The sequence below is a fragment of the Myxine glutinosa genome, chromosome 8 (assembly GCF_964187855.1).
Source record: "Myxine glutinosa chromosome 8, kmMyxGlut1.1, whole genome shotgun sequence".
NCBI lineage: Eukaryota > Metazoa > Chordata > Myxini > Myxiniformes > Myxinidae > Myxine > Myxine glutinosa.
In genome coordinates, this window is record NC_136268.1 from 27,011,120 (window position 1) to 27,037,645 (window position 26,526).

At 44.6% G+C, this 26,526-nt stretch overlaps 1 protein-coding gene across 2 annotated transcripts in view; it reads right to left on the reverse strand.

The window, feature by feature from the left end:
* Positions 1-17,120: 17,120 nt before the first annotated feature.
* MED25 (mediator complex subunit 25) overlaps positions 17,121-26,526 on the reverse strand; it is an 84,911-nt gene continuing 75,505 nt past the window's right edge. For both annotated transcript variants that reach the window (XM_068124162.2, XM_068124163.2), the window contains exons 15-21: positions 26,406-26,513; positions 23,831-24,004; positions 23,474-23,656; positions 23,063-23,152; positions 20,270-20,410; positions 20,043-20,175; positions 17,121-17,810 (exon numbers count right to left, since the gene is read on the reverse strand). In XM_068124162.2, coding sequence (XP_067980263.1) covers positions 17,683-17,810; positions 20,043-20,175; positions 20,270-20,410; positions 23,063-23,152; positions 23,474-23,656; positions 23,831-24,004; positions 26,406-26,513 — 957 coding nt within the window. In that variant the 3' untranslated portion in view covers positions 17,121-17,682. The remainder of the gene's footprint in view (positions 17,811-20,042; positions 20,176-20,269; positions 20,411-23,062; positions 23,153-23,473; positions 23,657-23,830; positions 24,005-26,405; positions 26,514-26,526) is intronic.

Genomic DNA, 26,526 nt, shown 5'->3' on the forward strand with positions numbered 1-26,526 from the left:
CAGAGGCATTTACATACAGGGAATTAATTACCCTTAACCCCTACCTAATTAACATAGCCAGACACCTCGCCATGGGGACAAAGATACGCTCTTACCAGACACACGGAGCTGACTTAAGTTACATGAGGGTTTCTTCTTCTTCACGACAGTTGGAGCACACCACCTATACAATCCTACCTGGCCCTAAGGTATTTAATTGCCTACCCCCGTAAACCTGTCCACCAAGTTTCATCTGAATCCGTCGACAACCTCTTGAGATATACTACATATCGTTTGTAGCCCGATCACTCAATTGTGAAGAATCACTTAAAAAATTATCACATCCGGATCTTTACCAAAATTGAATCAATTTCACATTGCCACACACCCAACCTGTCCACCAAATTTCATCAGAATCCACCCACAATGTTTGACATTTCCTGTTCACAGATACACAAACAAGAAAGACGTCGTGCAGATACTTGAGAAATCCCTAAATCAAATTTTGCTTTCAAATAGTTCGTGGTTTAAATTAAATGTCGGAATATGCAAATCCTCTTCAAATTCCAAGTCAATTGGATAAAAATGGATTTTAGAAATTGACCTTGGTTATTGACTTTTGGTCTATGTTGAACTTTTGGTCTATGTTGACCTTTTGGTCTATGTTGACCTCAAAAATAATTTGTGGTTGAATTCAGTGACCTGATATGCAAATTCTCTTCAAATTAAGTCAATCAGATGAAAATGGAGGATTTTAGAAATTGACCTTAGTTATTGACCTATGGCCTATGTTGACCTCTAAATCAATAGGTTTCTTGCTTATGACGCACTCGACCAGTTGGTAAAGTTTCGTGAAGATCGGTTTAAAATTGTGAGCTGTAGGGCATTGCCATACAGACAAAGACAGAATAATGCATGCGACCAACCAATATGTCGTACTTGAAAAATCGTCGATTTTCACAAGTAACAAACAGACAGAGAGGGGTGAAAACACAACTCTTGGAATACTGAGGTTTGTGACAATTTGGACCCTTAATGTCTTTTGCCATATTTTTCCTCGAGGCACTTTGCTTTTGCTTTTAAATGATTATTAATTTCGTCCTTATATTTGTTTTCTCTTTCTTCCTCTATCAATCTTGGTGATGCTTTATGTCTGAAAATGCTCTACTTTCATACACTGCAGTTATGACTACAGACTTGCAGTGGATGAGGAGTTTTCTTTGAGTGGCAATAAACAGAAAGGATTCTCACTGCCTGAAGTTTTTTTCCCCCTTGAGAGCAGACCTACAGTCACGTGAAAAAGTAAGTACACCCCATGTAAAGTTTTGACTTTTTCAACATATTTCAACATACAGCTATTTGATCTTCATTTCAACAATATTGATAGATAAAGGTGATATAACATAACAAATATCATGAAACATTTACATTTTGTAGTCCATTGTATAATTTAAATAAACATAAATGCAAATTCCGCATGTGGAAAAAGTAAGTATACCCTTGGCTCTAATAGGTGGTATTGCCCCCTTTGGCAGAAACAACCTCAAGTAGGCGTTTCTTATAACTGTCTACCAGTCGCTGACATCGACTGGGATAAATTTTTGCCCATCCCTCCATGCAGAATTCCATCAGCTGTGCGATGTTTGAGGGGTTTCTTGCATGCACAGCTCGTTTCAAATCCCCCCGCAACATCTCGATGGGATTTAGATCCGGGCTTTGACTTGGCCATTCCAGAACCCTCCATTTCTTTCTTTTCAGCCATTCCTTGGTGGATTTACTGGTATGTTTAGGGTCATTGTCATGCTGCAAGGTCCACCTTCGGTTGAGCTTCAACTTTCCGACAGATAGCCTCACATTATCCTCAAGCACCCTCTGGTACAATGAAGAATTCATAGTGGATTCTATGATGGTGAGCTGCCCAGGCCCTGATGCAGCAAAGCTGCCCCAAACCATAATATTTCCACCACCATGCTTTACAGTTGCAATCAGGTTCTTGTGGTCAAATGCTGTCTTTGGTTTTCGCCAAACATGTCTTCTGGTACTGTGGCCAAATAGCTCGACCTTTGACTCATCTGTCCAGAGCACATTGTTCCAGAAGTGCTGGTCTTTGCCTAGGTGTTCATTGGCAAACTTTAGTGTTGCCCTGATGTTCTTTCTGGACAGCAAAGGTTTCCCCTGGGCACACCTCCCATGTAGATCAAATTTGTGCAACCTCTTTCTAATGGCAGACTCGTGCACTTTGACATCAACAGTGGCAAGAGCTACCTGTAGGTCCCGTGATGACATTCTGGGGTTCTCAGAGACTTCTTTCAGCATCTTGCGGTCTGCTCTCAGGCTGAACTTGCTGGGGCGGCCTGGCCTGAACAAGTTGGCAGTTGTTTGGAATCTACTCCACTTGTAGATGATCTTCTGGACAGTCGAATGATCGATTTCAAATTGTTTGGAGATCTTTTTAAATCCCTTCCCAGACTCGTAGGCATCTATAACCTTCTTTCTGAAGGCCTCAGAGAGCTCTTTTGATCTAGGCATGGTGACGCCACACACTTCAACAACAAAGAGCAAACCAAACTAAATGTCTGAGGTTTAAATAAGACAAGTTCCTCCACGATCCTCTCGAACGATGTTCTAATCATTTGCACCTGAGCTGGTGCACCTGATTCCAATTTCAGGTATTTGAAGTAGTGATAAATGTAGGGGTGTACTTACTTTTTCCACATGCGAAATTTGCATTTATGTTTATTTAAATTATACAATGGACCACAAAATGTAAATGTTTCATGATATTTGTTATATTATATCACCTTTTCTTTCAATATTGTTGACATGAAGATCAAATAGCTGTATGTTGAAATATGTTGAAAAAGTCCAAACTTTACATGGGGTGTACTTACTTTTTCACGTGACTGTATGCAGTTATTCTCCAACAAAACTACTACTACTACTACTACTACTACTCCGCATGGCCAGCTAAGGAGCGCAATGACCCCCCTCCATGACCTTGGGGTTGACCCTTTTGCACTTTGTTCCCTTGGGACAGGAGGAACACTAGGTTAGGGCAGGGATTTTAAAATTTTTGTTCAGTGTGCCGGTGATAACTTGCCTACTCTTCACAAAGGGCCCTGTGGCATATTTAACATCCACCAACCTATACCAGCAGACGGGACGCCCGGCTTAACCTTCATCCAAAGGACGAATCACTCTGGCCGTGAGACACCAGGATGACAGTTTATAGCTGTGCCGGGATTTAAAACCCAGGTTAGACAGCTTAGAGGTGAGTGTACATACCTCTAATGCCCATGCTATCCTGCCAACCCACATGAGTATCACAGTTATCAGAAAAATCTTGAATACCATGAACAGAGAATGATTCTCAGGGAAGATATTAAAGAAAAATGGAAGAATATTGTAACGGTTTTGAGAAGTGGGTAACGAATTTGAGAAGTGTAACGGGTTTTGAGGAGTGTAACAATTTTGGAGGAAGTGTAACGAATGTAAAAAGTATGGTTTTGGTATGTGTAACACCCTCGTAATGTAAATAATGGTCGCAGCCGTCCTCCTAGTTAATTCCATGAAACTTACACGTAGGCCATGATATATCTTTTTAAATAGTGTATTTCCTTATTCCATGTAGGCTAAATATGTGTTTCCCACTAGATTGACTTTGCATTGTATCAAACAAAATAAGCGTAGGCCCTTGCAATTTCCCCAAACATCTCCGCTCTCCAAAGTTCCTTTCAAAAGGGTGCGAGTTGTGTTCAATCCCGCAAGCCGCCATTGCCCATGTGCTAATCTCGGAGAAGAAAGGCGTGTCTCCACCTCGTCATAGAGGGGAGGAGTGAGCCAGAGGGTCGCATGGCCAATCAGCACCGCGGTGAGCGACCCGGTAGGCGTGCCCTCGCAGCCGGCGGCTTGATTCCGCCCCGAGTTATAAAAGGGACTGTAAGGGACTGCTTGACCAGATGACCTGGGAGATGAGCGAAGAGGCGACACCAGGAGGAGCGGTGAGATGCGAAACGCTCCAAGCCAAAGAGGAGAGGTACTCGGAAAGGAAACCAGCTTTGGAGAGACGCGCTGAAAGGAGGGAGACGGCTCCACCAGAAGAAGAGGAGCAGGTGTGCCGAGCCAGCGCGTGACGTCTACAGCAGCGGATACGCGACGGGGGGTTTTCCCGCCAAAAACCGCGAGGAATTGAGAGCTGCTGCCTCCGACCCTCCTCCCTCTCCAGCAATCCACCTCAAGCCCTACCTGCCTGCAATATCCCCCGTGTAAGTGTGAACGTCGTCTGTCCTACTCGTTGTCTTGGGATTAAGTAAATTGAATAGAATAAGCTAACGATGCACTGTGTGACTGCTTTTTCCATCCATTGCTTGTAAATAATTTTGGTCGCTCTTTCTTTTTGCTTGTGTGTGTATAATAAATCTGTCCTTCCTCCGTACTCTGTCTTCTTCTCTTTTCCTTCTCTTTCGGTCGCTTTAGAGGTTTCCCGATTGAATATCTGCGGTGCGATCTGGTCAACGTCGGGTGGAATCGGGTTCTAATCGGGGAGTAACTGTTCGGACGCGGTAATACCAACCGCTCGGTAAAATAACATCTTTAACCACGTCTGTAACAATTGGTTGTCAGGAGTTGGATTCGGACCTGGGACTAAATTTATTTAGCCCAAATTTGGACACCAATTGTGTTAGTATGGTAACAATTGGTGTCGGGGAGTGAGATTCGAGGCCCGAACCAAATTTTTTTTAAAAAACATCTAGAAAAAAATTTGGTCAAAATTTGGAGCTGCTCGAAATTTGTGTTGTTTTAAAATAAAACCCGAATTTTGAGATCGCGCCATGGACAATCAAGGCGATCGGATGTCGGTGGGGGAGATAGACGGGTTAGGGGTAACCCAGGACATAGGGGAAGAAAGGGAGGAGGAGAGCAATGAGGAGAAAAATGGCAATGTGGTTGCGGAGGTTTCAGCCGCACAAAATGGCGCTCTCGCGCACGTGGTTGAGGGGGCCACGGCCGCGGAACCAATGAGCGCGGCCCAAATGCAAGCCTTCATGACCCAATTTATGGTACAAATGCAGGCGTCCCTCAACCTGCAGAGTGAGCAAATGAGGGCTCAGAGTGAGCAAATGGGGGTAATGGGGAACCGGATGGATGCTCAGGGTGAGCGATTGGAGGGCCAAATGGGGGTAATGGGGAACCGGATGGATGCTCAGGGTGAGCGATTGGAGGGCCAAATGGGGGTAATGAGGGACGAAGCGAGGGGTACCGGTGAGAAGTTAGACAATAATTTTGAGGGGTTAGACAACGGGATAAAAGAGGTGAAAAATGGGTTAATGGGGTTAGAAAATAGGATGGAGGACAAATTGCGGGAAATAGGGGAACAATCTGCCAGGGAAATCAAACGAATGGGAGAGCAGATAGAGGAGGTAAAAATCGGGGTAGAAACCAAATTGGATGCTCAGAGGGATGAATTGGGACAGATGAGGGTGGCATCTACAAAAGAGATGGAGGAGATACGACGAGGGGTAAGTGAGGAGGTTTCGGGGCTACGCGAGGAGGTAAAGCGAGGTGAGAAGCGTATGGAGAAAGAGGTGAGAAATAATACGGCTAGGTTACAGGGGGGAATAGAAGATCTGACGGAGGAGGTGGAACAGCTGACGGAGGGACAAAAAGAACTAGTGGAGCAGGTTCAAAAGAACACTGCAGTACTCGGAGGGTTAAAGGCGACACAAAAAGAAATTAAACACGAATTAATAGCGACACAGAAGCAATGTCAGATGGTACGTGAGGAACTGACAATGAGGGTGGACGAGGTGACAGAGATAATGGAGACAAAGGACCGGCAGGTGAGGATGCACATAGAGATGGTCACGGTAGCCTTAGAGGACGAACTTGAGGAGACGCACCGAGAAATAAAAGAGGTGAAGCGAAAATTAGAGGAAGTGGAAGAAGAGGTGAGTGAAATTAAGAAGGGACGGACAGAAACTAAAAGAGAAATCCAGGAGGAGGTGATGGAATATGTGCAAGGTCGGTGCTCAACTCATGATGTGATGCTCACTAACCAAATAAAGAGTTTGCAGGTGGCAAAGGAGGTGCGACGACGAGGTACGGAGGTGAGTGGCAATGTATATGATGTGAGGAAAGCTTCAGTCGGCTTGGGGATTGGTTTGGATCCGGGTGTTCGTGAAAGGCCGTTGGTGAAGTGTGCGACAGGTCTGGTGTGCGAAAAAAGAGGTGTGCGAGAATGTCCGACAATGGGGTGTGTGAGGAAAAAGTGCACGCCGAGGAGTGAGTGTGCCGTCAAGAGTGAGTTGGACGTAGCGCATGTGCGAGGGAGCACATGGAAGCGCGGTGTGGTGAGTGTTACGGAGGAAGTAACGGAAAAGTGTGCGCAAGAGTGTGCGCGAGAAAGGTGTGTAACGGACGGGTGCATGAGGAAAGAGTGCGCTGTCGAGAGTAAGGGTGAGCGCGTTGTCAAGAGTGGTGGTGAAAGTAGTGAGAGTGACACGGAGCGTGAGTTGGTTGTGACAGGTGAGCGAGGATGTACACCTGGAATGGAAGGATGCACACCTGGAATGGTAGAGCGTGTGTGGGAATGCACACTTGAGTTGGTCGTGAGGCACGTGGTTGGGTGTGCGAGTGAAAGCACACCTGTGATGGTCACAGAGGAGGTGACCGAGGAAGGGGCGTGAAGAGGTGTGTTGGTGAGGTGTGCGAGCGACGAATGTGTGCCAAGGTGTTCGGTGGTCAGGTGTGTGACCAAGTCGGTGAGCGGAGTGAGTGTACCGAGGTGTGTAAGGAAAGGTACGAGGAGCATGGGAACAGCTGGAGGTATGAGCAAGAAAGGGGTAGCGTATGCTTGTAAGCATCCAGGTGAGGCATCGACGGTAACCGGGTTAGAGGTTAGAACGACTTATAGCCGAATCGGGCCCTCGGTGCGCGTAGGGCAGCTTCGCGTGCCGCGAGGACCAGCGGGGATCCGAACCACGGCGGTTTCGAAAGAACCGCCGTACGCGATCCACGCTGTGCCTCGCTTGGAACGGCCGCGTCCGGGCTCCACTAGGCGGAGCGGGCAGCCCGATAGGAAGGGTCGTCATGGCGACCACTTTCTATTGAGACGTGCCGGCAGGTCGAGATCGGGACATTGGATGGCTCCACGCCGAGGTGGTGCGTGGGATCTCGGCCCGGGTAAGCCCCCGTCCCTGCCACGAATGCGGGACGTATCCAGCCGCTGGCACAAAACAACCCGTATTCATTGCTCGGCTGTACGAAGCCGGGCTGTAGACGTGAATTGGCGCACCGAGAGGATGTAATAAGTAGACGGGTGATGAGGATAGTGTTTTGGCCCCGAAATTAGAAAAAAAAAGCAAAATTTGATGTTGGTACGGTGATTGGCAGATGAAATGACAAATTTTTGATTTGTTGGATTTGGACGAGCGAAATTGATAGTGGGAGATGCCCGATGTGGTGGGATGGCAACTCTGTCATCCCTCACAAGAGTGGGGGCAAATGCGCAATAGTTTATGGGGTGGCTATGACAACCGAGCCAGGGAGGGCTTGGTTATATTGATAGGGATCTAGCGAAGATGACATTAGGTAACGTTAAGGTTTAGATAGTGACTGATACCTGTAGTGGGGACGCAGGTAGTTTAGTGTGGTTGATAATGACGTGGGAGCGCAATAGTTTAAAGGGACGACTGGGAAGCGCAAGTTTCAGAAGGGAGTAGTTAGCTGAGATGATGCCGTGTGTGTGAAGATTGAACAGGTGAGAAATGAACAGGTGTGATTGCACAGGTGTGCAACTGAACAGGTGAATGGAGCAGTGTATGAGGGAGTAGTGGTGATTGCGTGTTGTGCTGACCAAATGGTCCAGGAAGAAAGGAGGGTGCAGGTGGCACCAGGTGTGAGGGCACAGGTGTGCAACAGCAGGTATGGAGAATGGTAGTGTGGAATAAATGGAGTATTGGAATGGATGGTCGTGGAGTGAGTATCGTGGAAATTGTGGAGTGGAGTGGATGGTGCGAAGGTGTGAATGGGGGAAGAGTGGACCCCCATCACGGATACCCGGGGCGGGTAGTGTAAGTGTTAGGTAGAGGGTACAGGTAAATTGTGGTTGGATATTGGCATCTGTGGTGCGGGTGAAAGAATGGTCTTTGGATGGGTGCATTAGTGATGTGGAAATGGCTGGGCGTGTAGCCTGTTAGTGTGTGTAGTTGGTTGGGCGCTCCACCACTGTGAGGATGTCGGCCAGGTGAGGCCGCAGGTGGGCTCTGGGAGCCAGTAGTAGTTGTTGTGGATGAGGCCCGAGGATCCGGAGGATGGACCCGGGTAGCCCAGTGCCAAAGGGCACCCAGGGTTGACAGAGCCAGGAGAGGGCCTTCCCCAGTTAGTTAGGTTAGGGTGAGGAGCTAGGTAAGCTCGGGTGGCAACTGCAGTGGTGGAGGTGTGCAGGTGGGTAGACCTGCTGGGAGAGCTACACGTCGCAGCCCAGAAATTGTGCGAAGGCACCGGGAGATGAATCGGGGGAGTGAGACCCCAAATTGAGAAGCACCACAGTTTGGTCAATGGGAATTGGTTTTTAGAACCCATAGTGTAAGTTGGCCAATGGATTGGCAGGGAAAGACCCCGGGTAGTGTAAAGTGTGTTAAAGTCATTTAGAGGATAGTTAGGAAGAAGGATCTCCTCACACCATCTGCATCCACTCACCTGAGGTGACAGGTACTCCGCACCATGCCATGTTTAATTATTTTTGATGCAAATGTTTGGATTGTGAGACGCATCATGACGTGGGTGTGACATTGTGCGTAATTCCATCTCTCCCTCCTTATGAGGATTGATGATGAATTGGTGATGGCAAATTTTGAAGTCGAGGGATTGTGGAGACGAATTTGGTATAGAGGAAATATGGGGAAGACGTGACAGTAGTGACGAATTTGTAAATGGGTAGATTTTGTAAATATGGGGTAAGGGCAAGGGTAGTGTAGGTGACAGGGGGGTGACGTACGGTAGGGACGAGCTTTCTCACTTCGCCCTCCGTACGCATTTCGCCTTGCATTGCCTTATTGACGTGTACCCTTGTGACCTTACCCCTCGCTCAATTGTCTTTCTTTTGTCTCCCACATGACCTGTGCGCCATTGGGTGCCGAGGGGAGCGTGCGTGAGGTGGCCATTGTGCGCCCGAGATTCCCAGAACCAGCATGCATTGCGTTGATGTACCACTTTATGGACCGCTGTTCTGCGGCCAAGTACCACTTGATGGACCCCAGGTTCTGGGGCAGGGCACCTCTGTTGGAGACCGGCCATAGTGGCCAGGGAATTTTGTTTGCGGACCTCGGTAAGGTGGCACCTATGCCAAACAGGTGGACCACCCTTAGTTGGCCCCTGAGGCCCTAAATAAAAACGAACACAAGTTGTGCTTTTTATTATGTCCAAATAGGCCGCATGAAGCCAGAAGACGTCGGGAAGAACATCGGCCCAGCAGAGAAAGTGAAGACCACCACCAGTTGTTTTGTTGTGTTTATTAAGAACCATGGTGACTGTGCACCGAGTGGTGCTTTTGGTGCTTTGTGGTGCTTGTGGTGCTTTTGGGTGCTTTGGTGGTATTGGTACTGGTGCTTCGATGCAATGCGTGCTGTCTCCTCCCTCCCAACAGGAATTTCTTTTTCTTGTTCCCTAAGAGAAAAAAAAACAAAAAACACAGGTCCTGGGTTGCGTTGTAAATAAGAAATCACGTCATTGTAAATAATGCTCCCCACCGTAAATGTATAGTTTGAGAATAATTCCGTAATTCGGTTAGCTGTGGGCTTGAGTCTGTTAGACAGGGTGCAATGCAATAGGGGGACATACTTATTTGTGTTTTAAGATTGTCACACTCAGGGTCAGGTTAATTGTAGAGGGAATTACACCTACGTGTCACACTAAGTTAAAGTTTTGTAGGCCCGAGGGCGGGCCTGAAGAAAGGAGGGTGCAGTGTAACGGTTTTGAGAAGTGGGTAACGAATTTGAGAAGTGTAACGGGTTTTGAGGAGTGTAACAATTTTGGAGGAAGTGTAACGAATGTAAAAAGTATGGTTTTGGTATGTGTAACACCCTCGTAATGTAAATAATGGTCGCAGCCGTCCTCCTAGTTAATTCCATGAAACTTACACGTAGGCCATGATATATCTTTTTAAATAGTGTATTTCCTTATTCCATGTAGGCTAAATATGTGTTTCCCACTAGATTGACTTTGCATTGTATCAAACAAAATAAGCGTAGGCCCTTGCAATTTCCCCAAACATCTCCGCTCTCCAAAGTTCCTTTCAAAAGGGTGCGAGTTGTGTTCAATCCCGCAAGCCGCCATTGCCCATGTGCTAATCTCGGAGAAGAAAGGCGTGTCTCCACCTCGTCATAGAGGGGAGGAGTGAGCCAGAGGGTCGCATGGCCAATCAGCACCGCGGTGAGCGACCCGGTAGGCGTGCCCTCGCAGCCGGCGGCTTGATTCCGCCCCGAGTTATAAAAGGGACTGTAAGGGACTGCTTGACCAGATGACCTGGGAGATGAGCGAAGAGGCGACACCAGGAGGAGCGGTGAGATGCGAAACGCTCCAAGCCAAAGAGGAGAGGTACTCGGAAAGGAAACCAGCTTTGGAGAGACGCGCTGAAAGGAGGGAGACGGCTCCACCAGAAGAAGAGGAGCAGGTGTGCCGAGCCAGCGCGTGACGTCTACAGCAGCGGATACGCGACGGGGGGTTTTCCCGCCAAAAACCGCGAGGAATTGAGAGCTGCTGCCTCCGACCCTCCTCCCTCTCCAGCAATCCACCTCAAGCCCTACCTGCCTGCAATATCCCCCGTGTAAGTGTGAACGTCGTCTGTCCTACTCGTTGTCTTGGGATTAAGTACATTGAATAGAATAAGCTAACGATGCACTGTGTGACTGCTTTTTCCATCCATTGCTTGTAAATAATTTTGGTCGCTCTTTCTTTTTGCTTGTGTGTGTATAATAAATCTGTTCTTCCTCCGTACTCTGTCTTCTTCTCTTTCGGTCGCTTTAGAGGTTTCCCGATTGAATATCTGCGGTGCGATCTGGTCAACGTCGGGTGGAATCTGGTTCTAATCGGGGAGTAACTGTTCGGACGCGGTAATACCAACCGCTCGGTAAAATAACATCTTTAACCGCGTCTGTAACAATATTGTGATTGACTTCGACTCGGATAACTCCAAAAAGGTCGACGCGTCTATAAAAAGACCACGGACGCCGTCTACAACATTCACCTAGAACACTTCTTCTTTTTTTCACTCACCTCTGGTTGAAGCCTGGTGTTGGCTAAACGGTGAAAGTGGCTGCTTTAAGATCTTAAGGTCTTGAGTTTGAGGCCCTGTCGTGCCATTACATAACATCAGGTGGACTGACTCACCCTGTCATCCTTCTGAGGTCGGCAAAATGAGTACCAGCTTACTGGAAACTTATCAAGGCACGACAGCAACACGACAGTGCTGCACTCCCAGCAATGATGCAACATGCAGCCACAGACTGCTTACAAGATAATAAAAACCTGTGGTCGGATGCTCGCATCCCGTGCCGGTTTACCGTACCTGTAACATGATTGAAGCAGATGGGGAACCGTGCTGGCCGTACAATGGATGGCAAATGGCCGAGCGAAACAACGTTACTTGCCGCACACTATTGTCTATCACAGACAAATTAACCACTTGGGTTAATAAACTTGGGCTAATTACCCCCAGAGTGCTCCATATCCAGCCAAACCCAAACAGCATAAGTCAAGACAGTTCTTTATACCACATGGTTTTAATCAAGTAGGTAGGGCAGAAAATTGAGGGAGATATTAGCAAAGGCGATCATACAATAAATGGTTGAAAAGTGAGCACGGGAAATACAACAATTATATACCAACTAGTTCAAAGCCAGTCAAATATGACGGGTTGGAACAGTTTATTCGACGGCGCAGCCTCGTGAGCATGCCAAAGTCTGAAGCCTCAGCCTAGTGTCAGGTGTGCTGAAATCTTCTTTATTTATTAGACATCCTACGGACGTGAATGAACACTCATTTTACTCTGCGCACGTTACACATCACGTGCAGAAAATTTCACCTCCTTGCACCTTGTATTTATTGTTATTTTAAAAAACGCTTCTGTACACCACCCTTGAGGCTCGGTTTGCAAGCCACCATCTACAATTCCAATAAAAGAGACATAATTACTCCTTTATGGAAAATGTTTTTCGAGTTTGTTTTATCCTCAAAAACAGACCGTAGTGAACACACATTTGTGTAAAAAGATTGGCCTTCAAAACCTACCCTTATGAAGGGGGACAGACACCTGTACAAACACACAAATTGATAGTTTTATATTGTAGATATTACAGGCACATATACATTTCCCAAATTATCCCCTGCACGACATACCTGCCTCGGATATTAATCAGCGAGTTAACACACCGACAATGTGGCACCAAGAGATACACACAAAAAAGTGACAGATTGGGAAGGGGTAAAGAAGAGGTGGTAAGAAATAATTAGTGGAGTAATTTTTCTGCCCCGACCTACCATGCCACAACATGGCTGGATTGTTGTCACCCAATGATCTGGCCTGATGTTCCATATTTCGTTCCCATCATGCTCCCTCCTGGACTGTTCTCTCCACTCCGTTCATGCTTCCGATCTTGTGTGGAGCCCCCGATGGTAACTGGTTGGTGGGATGGAATGCGCAGTCTTGGGGGGAACACTGCAGGTGAGGTACACAGCTCCGACATGGCCAGGCAGCAACGTAAGCAACCAGGTTGAGATTACCATGAGTTACCCACCTTAAACCAAAGATCCCACCAAAGCAGCCTCCTACAGACCTATCGCCTTACTTTGCACAACCTCCAAAGTTACAGAACGCCGTATACTTACACTCACAAACCATCACATCCCTCTCTCACATACCCAACATGGATTCAGACCAAACCACACTACCACCACTCTCCTCACAAAGCATTTGACACACTCCCAAAGCTTTTACTCACAAGCAAAATAGCAAAATACTCAACACAAACATGCACAACAACACCAAATGCTGGCTGGCCAACTACCTATCATGCAGACAGTCATTCGTAGTTTCATTTAACGGCAGGTCATCACGCACATGATACTTTCTGAATGGAGTCCCTCAAGGCTCAGTCCTCTCCCCCACACTCTTTAATGTATTCATGCATGACATTCCACACCCAAGAACATACAATTAGCCTCATATGCAGATGATATAACCATCACCTCTACACATCGTAACATCAACACCCCACAGCACAACTTCAACCCTTCCTCAGCACCCTAAAACCTGGCTCACCATCAACAGACTATAGGTAACCCCCTCAAAATCGACAGTCACTCTTCTAACAAATTACACCAAGGAGCATAGCGCTGCATCAAACATCACACTGAACAACATCCTTATCCCACACACACACCAAACAAAAATACTCAGTGTCACTTTTAACACATCGATGTCATTCTCAGACGACATTAAAAAACCCCAAAAAAAAAACCCATGCAAACCCAGGCTGAACACACTTGGGGAACTCAGGCACCGACTTTGGACACCACAAAGAAACAACATCACTAACATACAAACAGTACATAGATCAGTCATCAACTATGCCAGCTCATCTTGGGCCTCGAGCCTATCAAACACACATCTCAACACCCTTCAGACCATACAAAGCAAAGCCCTTCGCATCATCACAGGTTGCACACCAACAACACCCATAAAGCACCTACAGTACACACAGAAGTAAAAATGCTAAAAATCAAAGACAACTTAGTGATGAGAGGTGCAGAACTCCTTGACATGGCAAATGCCAACCCTAATCACCCATGCCACAACATGTACAACCACGAACATGTACAAGTTATTTTTCGAATTTGGAGCATGGGGGCTTCATGGGGGGTCGAAGGGGAGTGGGGGTTAGACCTTGAAACTTCGGATCCCTACTCTTCCCTTATTTACCAAACAATTTTACATTTTACCACAACACGACTATTTTTTGGACGATCAGAATGAAATTTCCTTCTCTAGATAGCCGAGAGTAAGGCGCACTTAACCTAAAAACACATTTTCTTAATTTACACCCTATCCATAAATGTTGAAGGTCAAGGTCATATGGCGGTCTGAAAAAAATATGGCCATCATTGGATAGCGGGTGCCGGGGGGAGGCTTACCCTTGGCGACTGCTTTGTAATCACAGATATCTCACTCAGTTTGTTGAAGCTTTGAAATACTTTTGGCATCGTAAAGCTGAGAAGCTGAGAAGCCAAGTAGTTGTTCTGAAAACCACCACATCGATTCTCTGGCACACCTGTCGTGGACTCAAGCTCATCAGCAAATTAAACAAAATGGTCAAGGATTCTAATGGCATAGTGGGCCCCACAGAAAGTACCGACAGTGACCGTCTTACAGGTTACTTACTGTATGTTTCCTCACCTCACATCCTCTTTCTCTTTTCCTATTTGGTAATTGCCTTGCTCGTTCTGTCCACATGCCGCCCCACTGTCAGTATGTTGTCACTGTTACCTCACTCTTCATCTTGTATAATAAACAAGAAGAAAAGGACATAAAATGTCATAGCCCCTATGGTTTTAGTAATTCTGCAGTACGGAGGTTAAAGGCTGTCAGTCAGACATCTTCGGTCGGATTACAAAAAATCTTCTGCATATGTATACTCTCATGTATTGCCTTTGTGCTAAGTTTGAACAAAAGCGGTGCATGTACGTCAGGAAAATGGTTGGGGACAAGCTTAAGTGACAAAATGGCCACCAGACGGCCATCTTGGATCTGATCTTGAAACAAAATTACGTGCATATGTAAGCCATCATTCGTTATCTGTGTGCAAAGTTTGAATAAGATCGGTAAATGCATGCCTGAGAAATGGTTGAGGATGTGCTCAATATCGGGTTTTTACCTCCGCCACCAAAGGTGGATTGAGGTTATGTTTTCACCCCTGTGTCTGTCAGTCTGTTTGTTTGTGAACAAGACATCTCAAAAAGTTGTGGACGGATTCGGACGAAATTTGGCAGAGAGGTAGTGTATGTGACAAGGACGAAATGATTAGATTTTGGTGAAGATCTGAATATGGATTCGGATACGAGAATTATTTAATCTTAAAGCGATTCTTCACCATTGAGAGATCAGACGAAAAACGATATATAACATGATATTAAAAAAAGTTATGGACGAGTTGTGACTAAACTTGGTGGATGAGTTGGTCAGGTGACAAGAATAAGCCGATTAGTTTTTGGTTCAGATCCGAATCCAGATTTGGCCTACCAATAAAATATATAAATAACCTGTTCAGCCTGGCGGAGGTGAGCGCTCTACCGAGTGCCGTTCTCGTTTACAACTAAAATGGCCGCCAGTCAGCCATCTTTGATCTGATCATGAAAATAAATGACGAGCATACGTAAGCCGTCATTCCTTGTGTGCAAAGTTTGAACAAGATCGGTAAATGCATGTCCGAGAAATGGTTGAGGACGTGTTCAATATCGGGGTTTAAAAAAGAAAAGAAAATGGCCACCAGTCACCAGTCAGCCATCTTTGATCACATCGTGAAACAAAATTACATGCATATGTATGCCATCATGTATTGTATTTGTGCCAAGTATGAACAGAATCAGTGGACGCATGTACGGATGGATGGACGGATGAAACCCAATCCATAAGCTCCCGTTTCGGACTAAGTCCAACAGGGGTTAATAATCCCCTTACTCGATTAAAAATGTCCAACATTCAAGCTGGAGACCAAATCTCGATGCTGAAGAGTAATGCGTCATTCTTCTCGCGCTTGTAGATTGTGATGTGTTACGAAGAGGAAGATGCAAGCACCTTATTCAAACAACAACAACAACAACAACAACAAAGCACCTGGTCTTGGTTTTTATTTAGACATTAATTGCAATTTTATAGTTGTAAACACAAAAAGGTGGTGTATTTTGAACCACACTTCTGTTGCAGCTCTGTAGTGGTTGAAAGAGGTCTCTGGGAGCTATTTTGAAGAGGAGCCAAAAACAGTAGAAGTGATGAGTTAGTTTTGATGTTAACAATAAAAATGTCTTTGGGACACTTCAGCGCTCATAAAAAAAAGTTAGTCTCACCAAGTCCTTGGGGGAGGGATGGGGATACATGACCCCGGTGGCTAGAGCTCGGACCAAAGGTCATTAGCCCATCCACCCACACAATTGCTTGTGTGTGTGTCTTTCTGTCTGTCCAGGCCATAACTATATTTTTTTTGCCCTTGATCTTTTGTCATGAAATTGTCAATAAACCTTAAATATAAGAATATGGAGAAGTATTCTTCTTCTTTAAATCCCCGAATTATTTCCACGCTCCTGTGGGGTTGGCTGGGGAAAGTTTTGGCCCAAGACTTTCATGGCCAGGCCTGATACTCGACTGAGTGGTTAGGGCAGGAATTTGTAATTTGCTTATGGTGCTGGCGATAACTCGCCTACTCTTCGAGAAGGACACCGTAGGGTCTTCAACATCCACCAACTAATGCCGGAGTTGGACACCCATTTCACGTCCATCCACGGAACGGCACACACATTGATGTTCATCATCCTGCCTGTGAAACACCAGGATGACAGTTTACCAGGCTAGACGACTTTGAGGCGAGTGTGTGCACCTCTCGGGCCTAGGCCATCCAGCTGGTCCCAATCATTTCAGTCAAATAAATGAATTAACGGACTTGCTATACCTTATAATTTAAGGATCCACAGGACCTTTTAATTTATGGCTCTCTTGTGCTTGTGACCCCCTGCCCCCACACTTTCTCCAATAGTCTGACAGCAAAAGTTAGGTACAAATGGTGCATAGTTCAGCCCTTTGCCCACCATGGCTATCTCCCCAGCAAGTCGAGGGGGAAGTCATGACTTCACAATCTTTTATCTTTCAACAACCATGCTCTTGCAGATGTGTTTAGCCAGAAACATGGAGGCCTTCTGCTCAGCCTTGCTTTTTGAAATGATTGCTTGTTTATAATAGATACCAATTATTAATTTGCTTGTGTTGCATTCACTTCATTTCCATGGAAGTCGTTTCTGAAAACCGTTTGTGCAGAAAAATCAACCGCGGGGCGGAGGGGGGGGGGGGGGGGGGAAATAAAATCAGAAGTTCCCAATCATTTTCTGCATGGATGAAGCCTCGAGCATCCAACTTTATACTTCAAAAACCCGTCCCGAAGCAGACGCCGACACAAGTCGTGAAGTCGATTCGCGTGAGGAGCTAATGCAATGCATCGACGTGTTTACAAGCAAATCTGCCAATTCACAGATATCTGACACCTCTGAGCCATAACCACAGTTATTCAGTCAAAAATGAAAGGCCTGAAAATTTTCACTTTTCATCAAGAAACATCAAGATTGTGCAAGAAAAATGCATTTCAAAACACCTGCCAATTCCAAAATGAAGGAAATAGTGACGTTTATCCCCCCAAAATACTTGTATTGGACCATATCTGACAAAACTACAGCATTGTTATCCAATAAAATAAAATAATTTAATGGTAATAGTGTATACTCACAAACTGAGCTCCTTGGTATTAACTGCACTTTGTTAAAGTAAAACAAAACAAGGTTGCGATTTCTACCATTCATTTTGAATGCAAACACTCAACTCAATTGGGGGGGGTTTGAAGGGTGGGGTAGGGGAGGAAAGGGTTCCTTTAAGGGATCATGCCGTCTCTATATGAGATCCATGATGATTCCTTCCTCCACATTCGTACTCGGGTTGTTCGGGATAACGGGAGGCTGCAGCCCTTGCTGCGTGGTCGGCACCTGACCGCGGGTGTTCGGGTTCAACATAATCTGTCCTGCACGTTCAGAATATTTACGTGATGAAACAAAGGGAAATACAACATTGAGCCTTGAGCACAGCCAACCATGAGCAATATTAATTAAATCCGGTTAATCGATCGTTGAGATCATCTTAAAAATGGAAAGAACCTGGTAAAGGTTGGGGGTGAAACCCCTGACTTGGTGAAACCCACCAAGTTGGACATAAGAACAAGAAGCCTGGCAATTTATAAATACAGGATCATCCATAATCAAGTCTCTATTTTGAATAAAGAAATACTACGTTGTTATTATAGAAAGAGCATTATAAAAAAAGTTTGAAAGCTTGTTTATTGCCATTGATATTATTTTTTGTTTGCTATCAAGATTGATCCATTGTTGCTGAGAGATCAACTGTTGCTCAAAGATCATGGAATGAGGTCTGACGGTCTGTTATTGCAGTTCAGAGATGGTGAAATGGGAGTGGGAATGGGACGTCAAGAAATGGGAAGACGTGTCACTTCGGATCTGTCAAACGATTAACGTCGTCACCAAAAGCTTATAACACTTGGTTCAGTCAAGGACGTAAGAAGACGAGGAAGACTTACCACAGGCGAGATCACAAGGAAACATTTACCGGGTACGAGACGTGTTCACAAGGACCTCAAAGAGGTCGAACAGACCATCAAATTTAAAGAACTTTGGATGGAAACCAAACAAACTTTGTTATGTTCAGCAGTTGTTTCCTGATGATTGTGACAAGAGAATGGAGCTTTGTGAACATTTCCTTCAGTGGACAGACGACTGTCCAGGTGTTTTACATAACATGCACGGATCAGACGAGGTTCTTTTGTTGGTTTTGTCAACAGGCACAACTGCCGTTACTGGCCAGGAAATGATCCAGAAATGAAAGTCGAACACAGCCAAAGACGGCCGCAACTGCTTGTTTGATGCGGAATATCTTCAACCCAAGTCTTTGGACTTGACATCCTCCACAATACAACAAACGGGCAGAGTTACTTTGAAATGCTTCAAAACTTTCTTTTTCCAAAAATTCAGCAAAGGGGCAACACCTTTTTGTTGGTGGTGAAATGATTGAATGAAAACAATGAAAAAAAAAATGAATGAAATAAATTTTTAAAAAACGAAAAAAATGAATGAAAACACCAACACCAATTCAACACCACCAACACCAACACCAACACCAACACCAAAGGGCAACACCAAAGGGCAACACCAACACCTTTTTTACCAATACATGTGAAATGGTTTTTGTTTTTTTTACACGAGATGGTGCCTCTACCCCCTTCTCGACTTGAAGTTCGTAATTGGTTGGATACACACTTTCCGTCCAGATCGAACAGGCGACGAGAGCCAATAAAATGGCCATCCGGGAGTCCTGCTTTAACCCTGCGTGATTTGTGGGGCTGAGCTAACGAAAACCTGTATGCCAGCAAAACCGCTGATTTGGACGAATTTGAAAGTTGTATGCGCAATGTTTTTGCCGATTTTCCTGCCAGTGGAGTTTCTTCGGCGTCCAGTGAAAAATGTCGAACGATGGAAATAATGTGCTGACAACGTAGAGGCCCTATGTTGACATTTGATGTTCACAAATCAAAATGGCAATAAATGGCCTTTCAGGAGAAAAACAAGTTTTGCTGTTTTATCTACAATAACAGCACGGCAGTTTTTTGTTTAAAATAAGGACTTGATTATGGATCACCCAGGACATCTCATTATTGGAATTGAAAAAAACCGGATACATTTTATATATGGTTACATTCCAAAATGATAACTCACTTTATATGCTTTCAGTACAAAGAACTAAACCGAAATCAAACAAACTTTTATAAGAGAGGCGTTCAAAATGTTCTATGAATTAGAAACAATTGTCAAAGATACACAAACGTTTTACAATTTTTAATATGTTAGTAAGAACATGATACTTATTCCTTAGTAAGAAATACTTCAGAGGAATTCTGGAAACATGGATTGAAGAAGAGTATGGTGGTAATGTGGGTTGGGCAGCAGAGAAAAAAAAGGATTATCAGGTTAGTGGGGGGAGGAGATCAGGCAGGGAAATAGGTTTGAGTATCCTGGCGAGAGGTGGTGGGTTCTAAATCTTAATGGTCTAATGTCACTTCTTGCATTAAAATGAGAGTGAAACAGTGATGAGGGAGGAGAGAGAAGACCCCTTCCTCACCACGCAACATCCTACCCACCCACCAGGCTCCCCCAATTGAACTTGACTCGATGCATAAACTCCATACCTGGCAGGGACGCTCGCTGACCCATTGCTGTCCCCCACTGTTGGCCCAAGGCCTGATGGGAGAGCAGCTGAGGCCGCGGCGGCTGTTGCAGAGGGTGCATGCCGGCCTGGTGTGCTTGTGTCATACCTGTGGGCTGGAAAAGAAGGGGGGTGGGGAATAGGAGAATCTGCTTAGCATTTGCAGAACTTCATATATGCTGTTTCAGGATGGAGCTGGTCAATATCCACCTGCTGGTTGAGGAGCAGACTTCGGAGCTGAGGGTTGGCTCCTGGGTTTTGGCCCCGTGGGGGCATACCCCCTGACTGGCTCTGAGTTGCTTGGACCTGGCCAGGCTGTGGAGGCCTGATTTGCAGGTGCTGCTTCATGTGCTGGCAAAACGGGAACGGCGAATGGATTAAAAAGTATAAACAAAACAGGGTAAAAGTATTGACATGTAACTGATCATTTAGGGCTAAAAAGGGATTCTGCACAACATTGCAAAGGATATGAAGCACGAATAATCATAATAAAACTAGAACTACTCTCAGTAGAGCACATACCTCTGCCAGGCCGAATAGTTCACATTTTGTATCCCACCGATAGGCCGGATTTGCATCTGTACCAGAACCAAAATCTAATCTGCTTGTTCTTGTCACCGACCCAAATCATCCAACAAGTTTAGTCATAACCCATCCACAATGTTTTGAGATACCGTGCTATGTATCATTTTTGGCCCTATCTCTCAATGGTGAAGAATCACTTTTAAATTCTCATATCAGGATCTTCACCAAAATATAATAAATTTGTCCTCGTCACACACCCAACCTGTCCACCAAATTTCGTTTGAATTCGTCCATAACTTTGAGATATCCTGCTTGCTCACAGACAGACAAACAGACAGACAAAGCACAGGGGTGAAAACATAAAACCTCCATCCACTTTTGGTGGCGGAGGTAAGTATAATAGCAATAATAATTACCTCTGCCTTCAAAGGTGGACGGAGTTTTGTTTTCACCCGTCATTGTCTGTTTGTCCGTGAGCAGGCTATCTCAAAAAACAAAATTGGAAGTTTAGCACCGTTGATGTTTTTACACCACCTTCGTCTTTTACACCCCATTATTTAACACGTTACATTAGTTATTTGTGCCTGTTGTTTGTGTCCTTTACGGCGTCCATAAAAACAGTACGTTTCCTGTTGGGAATGGTTTTCAATTTTGTTTGACTGCCTGACATGCAGACAGAGTAAAAGAAAAAAAAAAGTGTGATTGGGACAAATTCAGAGCCAAAGTACTATACTGTTAAACTACAGCTTTATTTTCCGATTAATGTTCAAAATATAACACACAATTGAAATGAAGTTGTTCCTCAATCATAAACTGCCATTTGTGGACAGAAGGACAGGCAGACAGACAAACAGATAGACAGAAGTGAACCAATTGCTTAACTCCGCTTTTCACTTCACATGCACGGGGCAATGAAATAAAATCAATGTAAATCTTTTGCATTTGTAGACTTCACATACATGTTAGAATGTAACATTTACGTGTTAGTAAAACATTGGATTGTATTATTAAACAAAGATGCATGTCCTCAGAGGACACGCCCCCAAACGGCACCTTAAAAATGGGACATGTAGATGTTATAAATAAATAAATGAATATGTAGGTGGGTAAGGGGAGTTTCTAGAAATAAATAATCACAGGTAGTAGGTAGGTAGGTAGCCATGATGGCAAAGTGAATATAAATAAATAAATAAATGAATATGTAGGTGGGTAAGGGGAGTTTCTAGAAATAAATAATCACAGGTAGTAGGTAGGTAGGTAGCCATGATGGCAAAGTGAATATAAATAAATAAATAAAAATAATTATCCAACACGTTACAATCGTTGGTATCTTGCTAGTGGAAATGATAAAAGTAAATAATTCATTGTTGTGAGTTGGTGGTGGAGATGGTAACATGGATAAAAATAAACAATTGTAGATGGCAAGGTGTACATACGTTGAGGGAGGCCCTTGTATGTGTAAATAAATAAATAAATAGGTAAATGAAAAGCCAAAAGGAGTAATCTGGACATTTTAGCCTGAAGAGCAAATAACATGGCTGTGCAAACCATGAAAAGCTTGTCAAAGCAATACTCATCATGCATCTTGACCCCAAGACCAAACCATTGCCATACAATGGGCTAGTTTCTGATTTGGTGGTTCAAATCAGCAGGAAAAATTGGTAGATATGAAACTCATGGCAGGCGGTGCGGGGGAGGCGCCGACTGAAAGCCGAAAGGGACCAGGGTTTTAAGGGCGTTCAGAACGGAAGAACCTTTACTGCAGCAAGGAAAGAAAGCAGCACAAGGGGTACAAATGAAAGTAGAAAAAAGGCACAATTAAAGACAAAAATAATAAAAATAAAACAAAACAGGAAATAAAGAAGGAAGAACAGAAAGATGAAAGTTTTGCAAGTCACAATAAGTTTGATTATCCACTCACAGGAAGAGATGACATCATATATGGGAGAAGACCTCTTTTGGCCAATTGCACATTCATGATGCAACCGGACTCTGGCACAGTGGACCATCCATTTGCCCAAACTGTGGCATGTCCATTTGTATCGGAGAAAGGGATCACACATTGGTGAAGTTTGGAATCTCGTGCAAGTTGTTAAATTGCAGCGGCAAAACGCCATGGCTATACATTTTGGTTAAAGGCGTCACCGTCACCGGTAGAAAGGAAGATGCGACATGGGTGGGCCATTTTGAGGCAATTCTATTTTGCTCAAAACAACACGAGTTTGCGGACGAGATACCGATGTCTCGCATCACGTCAATTCAAATGCAGGATTCGTTTCCCCTATTTACCGCATTACCCCTACCCCTCCTTTCTGCTCAAGACAAGTGGCTCACTCTTGGTATCGGAGAGCAGTTGGTGATGAAATAAAACTTTTGTGCGAGGCCAATTTCAAAATCACATCTTGTTTCAAATGTAAATAATGCTATCAGTACCTCCCTGCAACTCCTCAACTCAAACAACTGTCCCTCATGCCTCACCTGCTGGATGTGCAGCTGTTGTTGCAAAACCTGCTCTTTCTTCTGCACGGATTCCAGAGTCTGCTGCAGGGCCTGCATGTGCTGCTGAATCTGTGATGTCATTGACCACGGTATGAAACGATAAACTGAGTGTCAGCCCATCCAATTGTACAGCCATGCTCGGCCCCCCACATTACCACACGTCAACAACACAAAACAACCTCTGCAGCAAGGGTATGCAGCAACCAGCAAAAAAAAAAAAAAAAAAAAAAAAAAAAAAAAACCTCTACCCTGCCATTACCTGGCAGGAAAAATTCTGGCAGGACCTGGCAGGGTGAACATTAGGGCTAAGTTCCCATCCATTTCCTATGCACAAAAAGTGAACAGAGAAAGTTTTACAGACTAGAGTAGATGAGAAAAACATCAGCAGACCTGCTGTGGTTGTGGTTGAGAAGGTTGAACTCCAGGTTGAGTCACATACCCTCCAGGGGTCGACACGGTAGCGGTGGGGACGACAGGGCCACCTTGCGGAACCGAGACCTGGCTGACCGTCGCTGCCTGGCCCGTCTGTGCCAATGGAGGTCCTCCGGGGCCTGTGAGCTGCTGCTGTTGCTGCTGCAAGGCAAGTTAACGTGGTGGGTAAGAGTTGGCAATTGTAATGACCGAAGTGTAACCAACTATCAAAGACAGAAGCAAAAAATTGTCAACATTAAAATTGTGAACTCCATGAGCTTTTTGACATGCTGTGCATTTAGGTCAGCATGATGAGTGTCAGAGCAAATGGCATACATTGCGATGCTGTTGGGCCTTCTTATGGTTGGTGATGACGAGGCGGATGCCGTTGACAAAACCACTCTGATCGTTTGGGATGAGTCCCATAAACATCTTTTTCCGTGAGATAAAGAGCAGCATGAGGACGCGAACATCGCAAGGAGCAGTGTTTGGGAAATGAACACAGCCTGCCTGCACACAGAGTTTGGAGAGCAGGTGGAGGGACATTAAAAACGGCAAGGAAGGCTCAAGGGAAAAATAAATAAAAACAAACATCAATTACAATATATCACCATATCAGACAGTCCAATCTGGTCATTCCAAAGAGATCTTACATTCTTCAAACAATGAGGGAGGTCCAGATATTTTTTCACTATTTACAGGTTACGCATGTTTAACCACCGTGTTTAACCACAAGATGAGAGATGCGATGACTGAAGATGAGAGATAGAATGACTGAAGATGAGAGATGGGATGACTGAAGATGAGAGATGGGATGACTGAAGATGAGAGATAGGATGACTTAAGATGAGAGATAGGATGACTTAAGATGAGAGATAGGATGACTGACTGGAGATGACTAGAGATGAGAGATGGGATGACTGAAGATGAGAGATAGGATGACTTAAGATGAGAGATAGGATGACTGACTGGAGATGACTAGAGATGAGAGATGGGATGATGGAAGATTAGATGACTGGAGATGAGAGATGGGATGACTGAAGATGAGAGATAGGATGACTTAAGATGAGAGATAGGATGACTTAAGATGAGAGATAGGATGACTGAAGATGAGAGATAGGATGACTGACTGGAGATGACTAGTGATGAGAGATGGGATGATGGAAGATTAGATGACTGGAGATGAGAGATGGGATGACTGAAGATGAGAGATGGGATGACTGAAGATGAGAGATGGGATGACTGAAGATGAGAGATAGGATGACTGAAGATGAGAGATAGGATGACTGAAGATGAGAGATAGGATGACTGAAGATGAGAGATAGGATGACTGAAGATGAGAGATAGGATGACTGAAGATAAGAGATAGGATGACTGAAGATAAGAGATAGGATGACTGAAGATAAGAGATAGGATGACTGAAGATAAGAGATAGGATGACTGAAGATGAGAGATAGGATGACTGAAGATGAGAGATAGGATGACTGAAGATAAGAGATAGGATGACTGACTGGAGATGACTCGTGATGAGAGATGGGATGATGGAAGATTAGATGACTGGAGATGAGAAATGGGATGACTGACTGGAGATGACTGGAGATGAGAGATGGAATGACTGACTAGAGATGAGAGATGGAATGAATGACTGGAGATGAGAAATGAAATGACTGAATGCAGATGAGAGATGGGATGACTGAATGGAGATGAGAGATGGGATGACTGACTAGAGATCACTTTAAGATCCCTTTTGCTGTTTTGATCTTAGACCCCTTTAGACCTATTAAACACTTTCGACCTCTTTAGGACCCTAAAGACACGTTAGACTCTTTACTCCCCCATAAACCTCCTTAAAGACCCTTAAGAAACTTTAAACCCCTTTATATCCGAACCTGCCGGAGAGAGGTACCCTGCTATATCTATACAGTGGCCTACAAAAGTATTCACCCCCTACCAATAATACCACTAAATAATTCAAATTATTTAGAAACAATTTTTCCAAATAAACTTTTTAAAATTTATAACTAAGGGATAAAACGAAACACGGTTATAGTTGAAGGAGGTCACATGTCAAGAATACCTGGAAAAAAAACCTGTACGAATCAAAATTCACTGGTTGCAAAAGTATTCAGCCGCAAAGGTCAGCACTTAGTGGAAGCACCTTTTACAACAATGACTGCTATGAGTCTTTTTGGGTCGGTCTCCACCAGCTTTGTAAAGTGAGATGGTGAAATATTTGCCAATTCTTCACATCAAAATTGCTGTCGTATTGCAGATGCATGGTGGGGGTGGGGGGGGGGGGGGGGGGAAGAGGGAATATATTTTTTTCCCCTGTGTTTTGGTAACTTTTTTACTTGATGGTACATATACAAAAGACTTCACTACTTCCTCAAGGTATACGCCAATAACCCATTCTATTTAAACCAATTTGGGGTTATTGGAAAACTTCTTACCAGTATATTGTTAAAAAGGCAAATGTAAAATCAATACTTGGTATTTGCATGGAACGAAAACATCTTGACAATTACAGCGATGGATGCAGATCAGCCAGATCTAAAAACACACATTATTAGATACGAGAAATTTAATTGGATTCCATATAAACGACATAGATACTACTGCAGTACCCCTCCTAACCCACACCTTTTTACTTCACTAATGGAAGTTCAACACCACAAGGCCCAACTATTTACCCTCTTTTCAAAACAGCCTCTGTTTGTCTCTCTCACACGCAGGCATTCCTTCACGACTCGTCGAACACAGCCTTCACGACTTCACGACTTCATGACCTTCACTGCACGGTACTACTTCCTGTTTGTCAGTGTGTTTCTTCCCCTTGGCCAATGTGTTCTGCCCCCTCCCCCACCACCCTGCCCCCTTTTAAATTGTACTATTGTTCTGTTATGTGACATACAAATCCGGTTGCCATGATGCGATGCAGAGCCTTAAGAGACTCCAAGTCTGAGTTGCTGAATTGGAACTGCACCATTCGTGAGTTTTTGAACAGTGGGCCAAGGCTCGACTGTGGAGGAAAC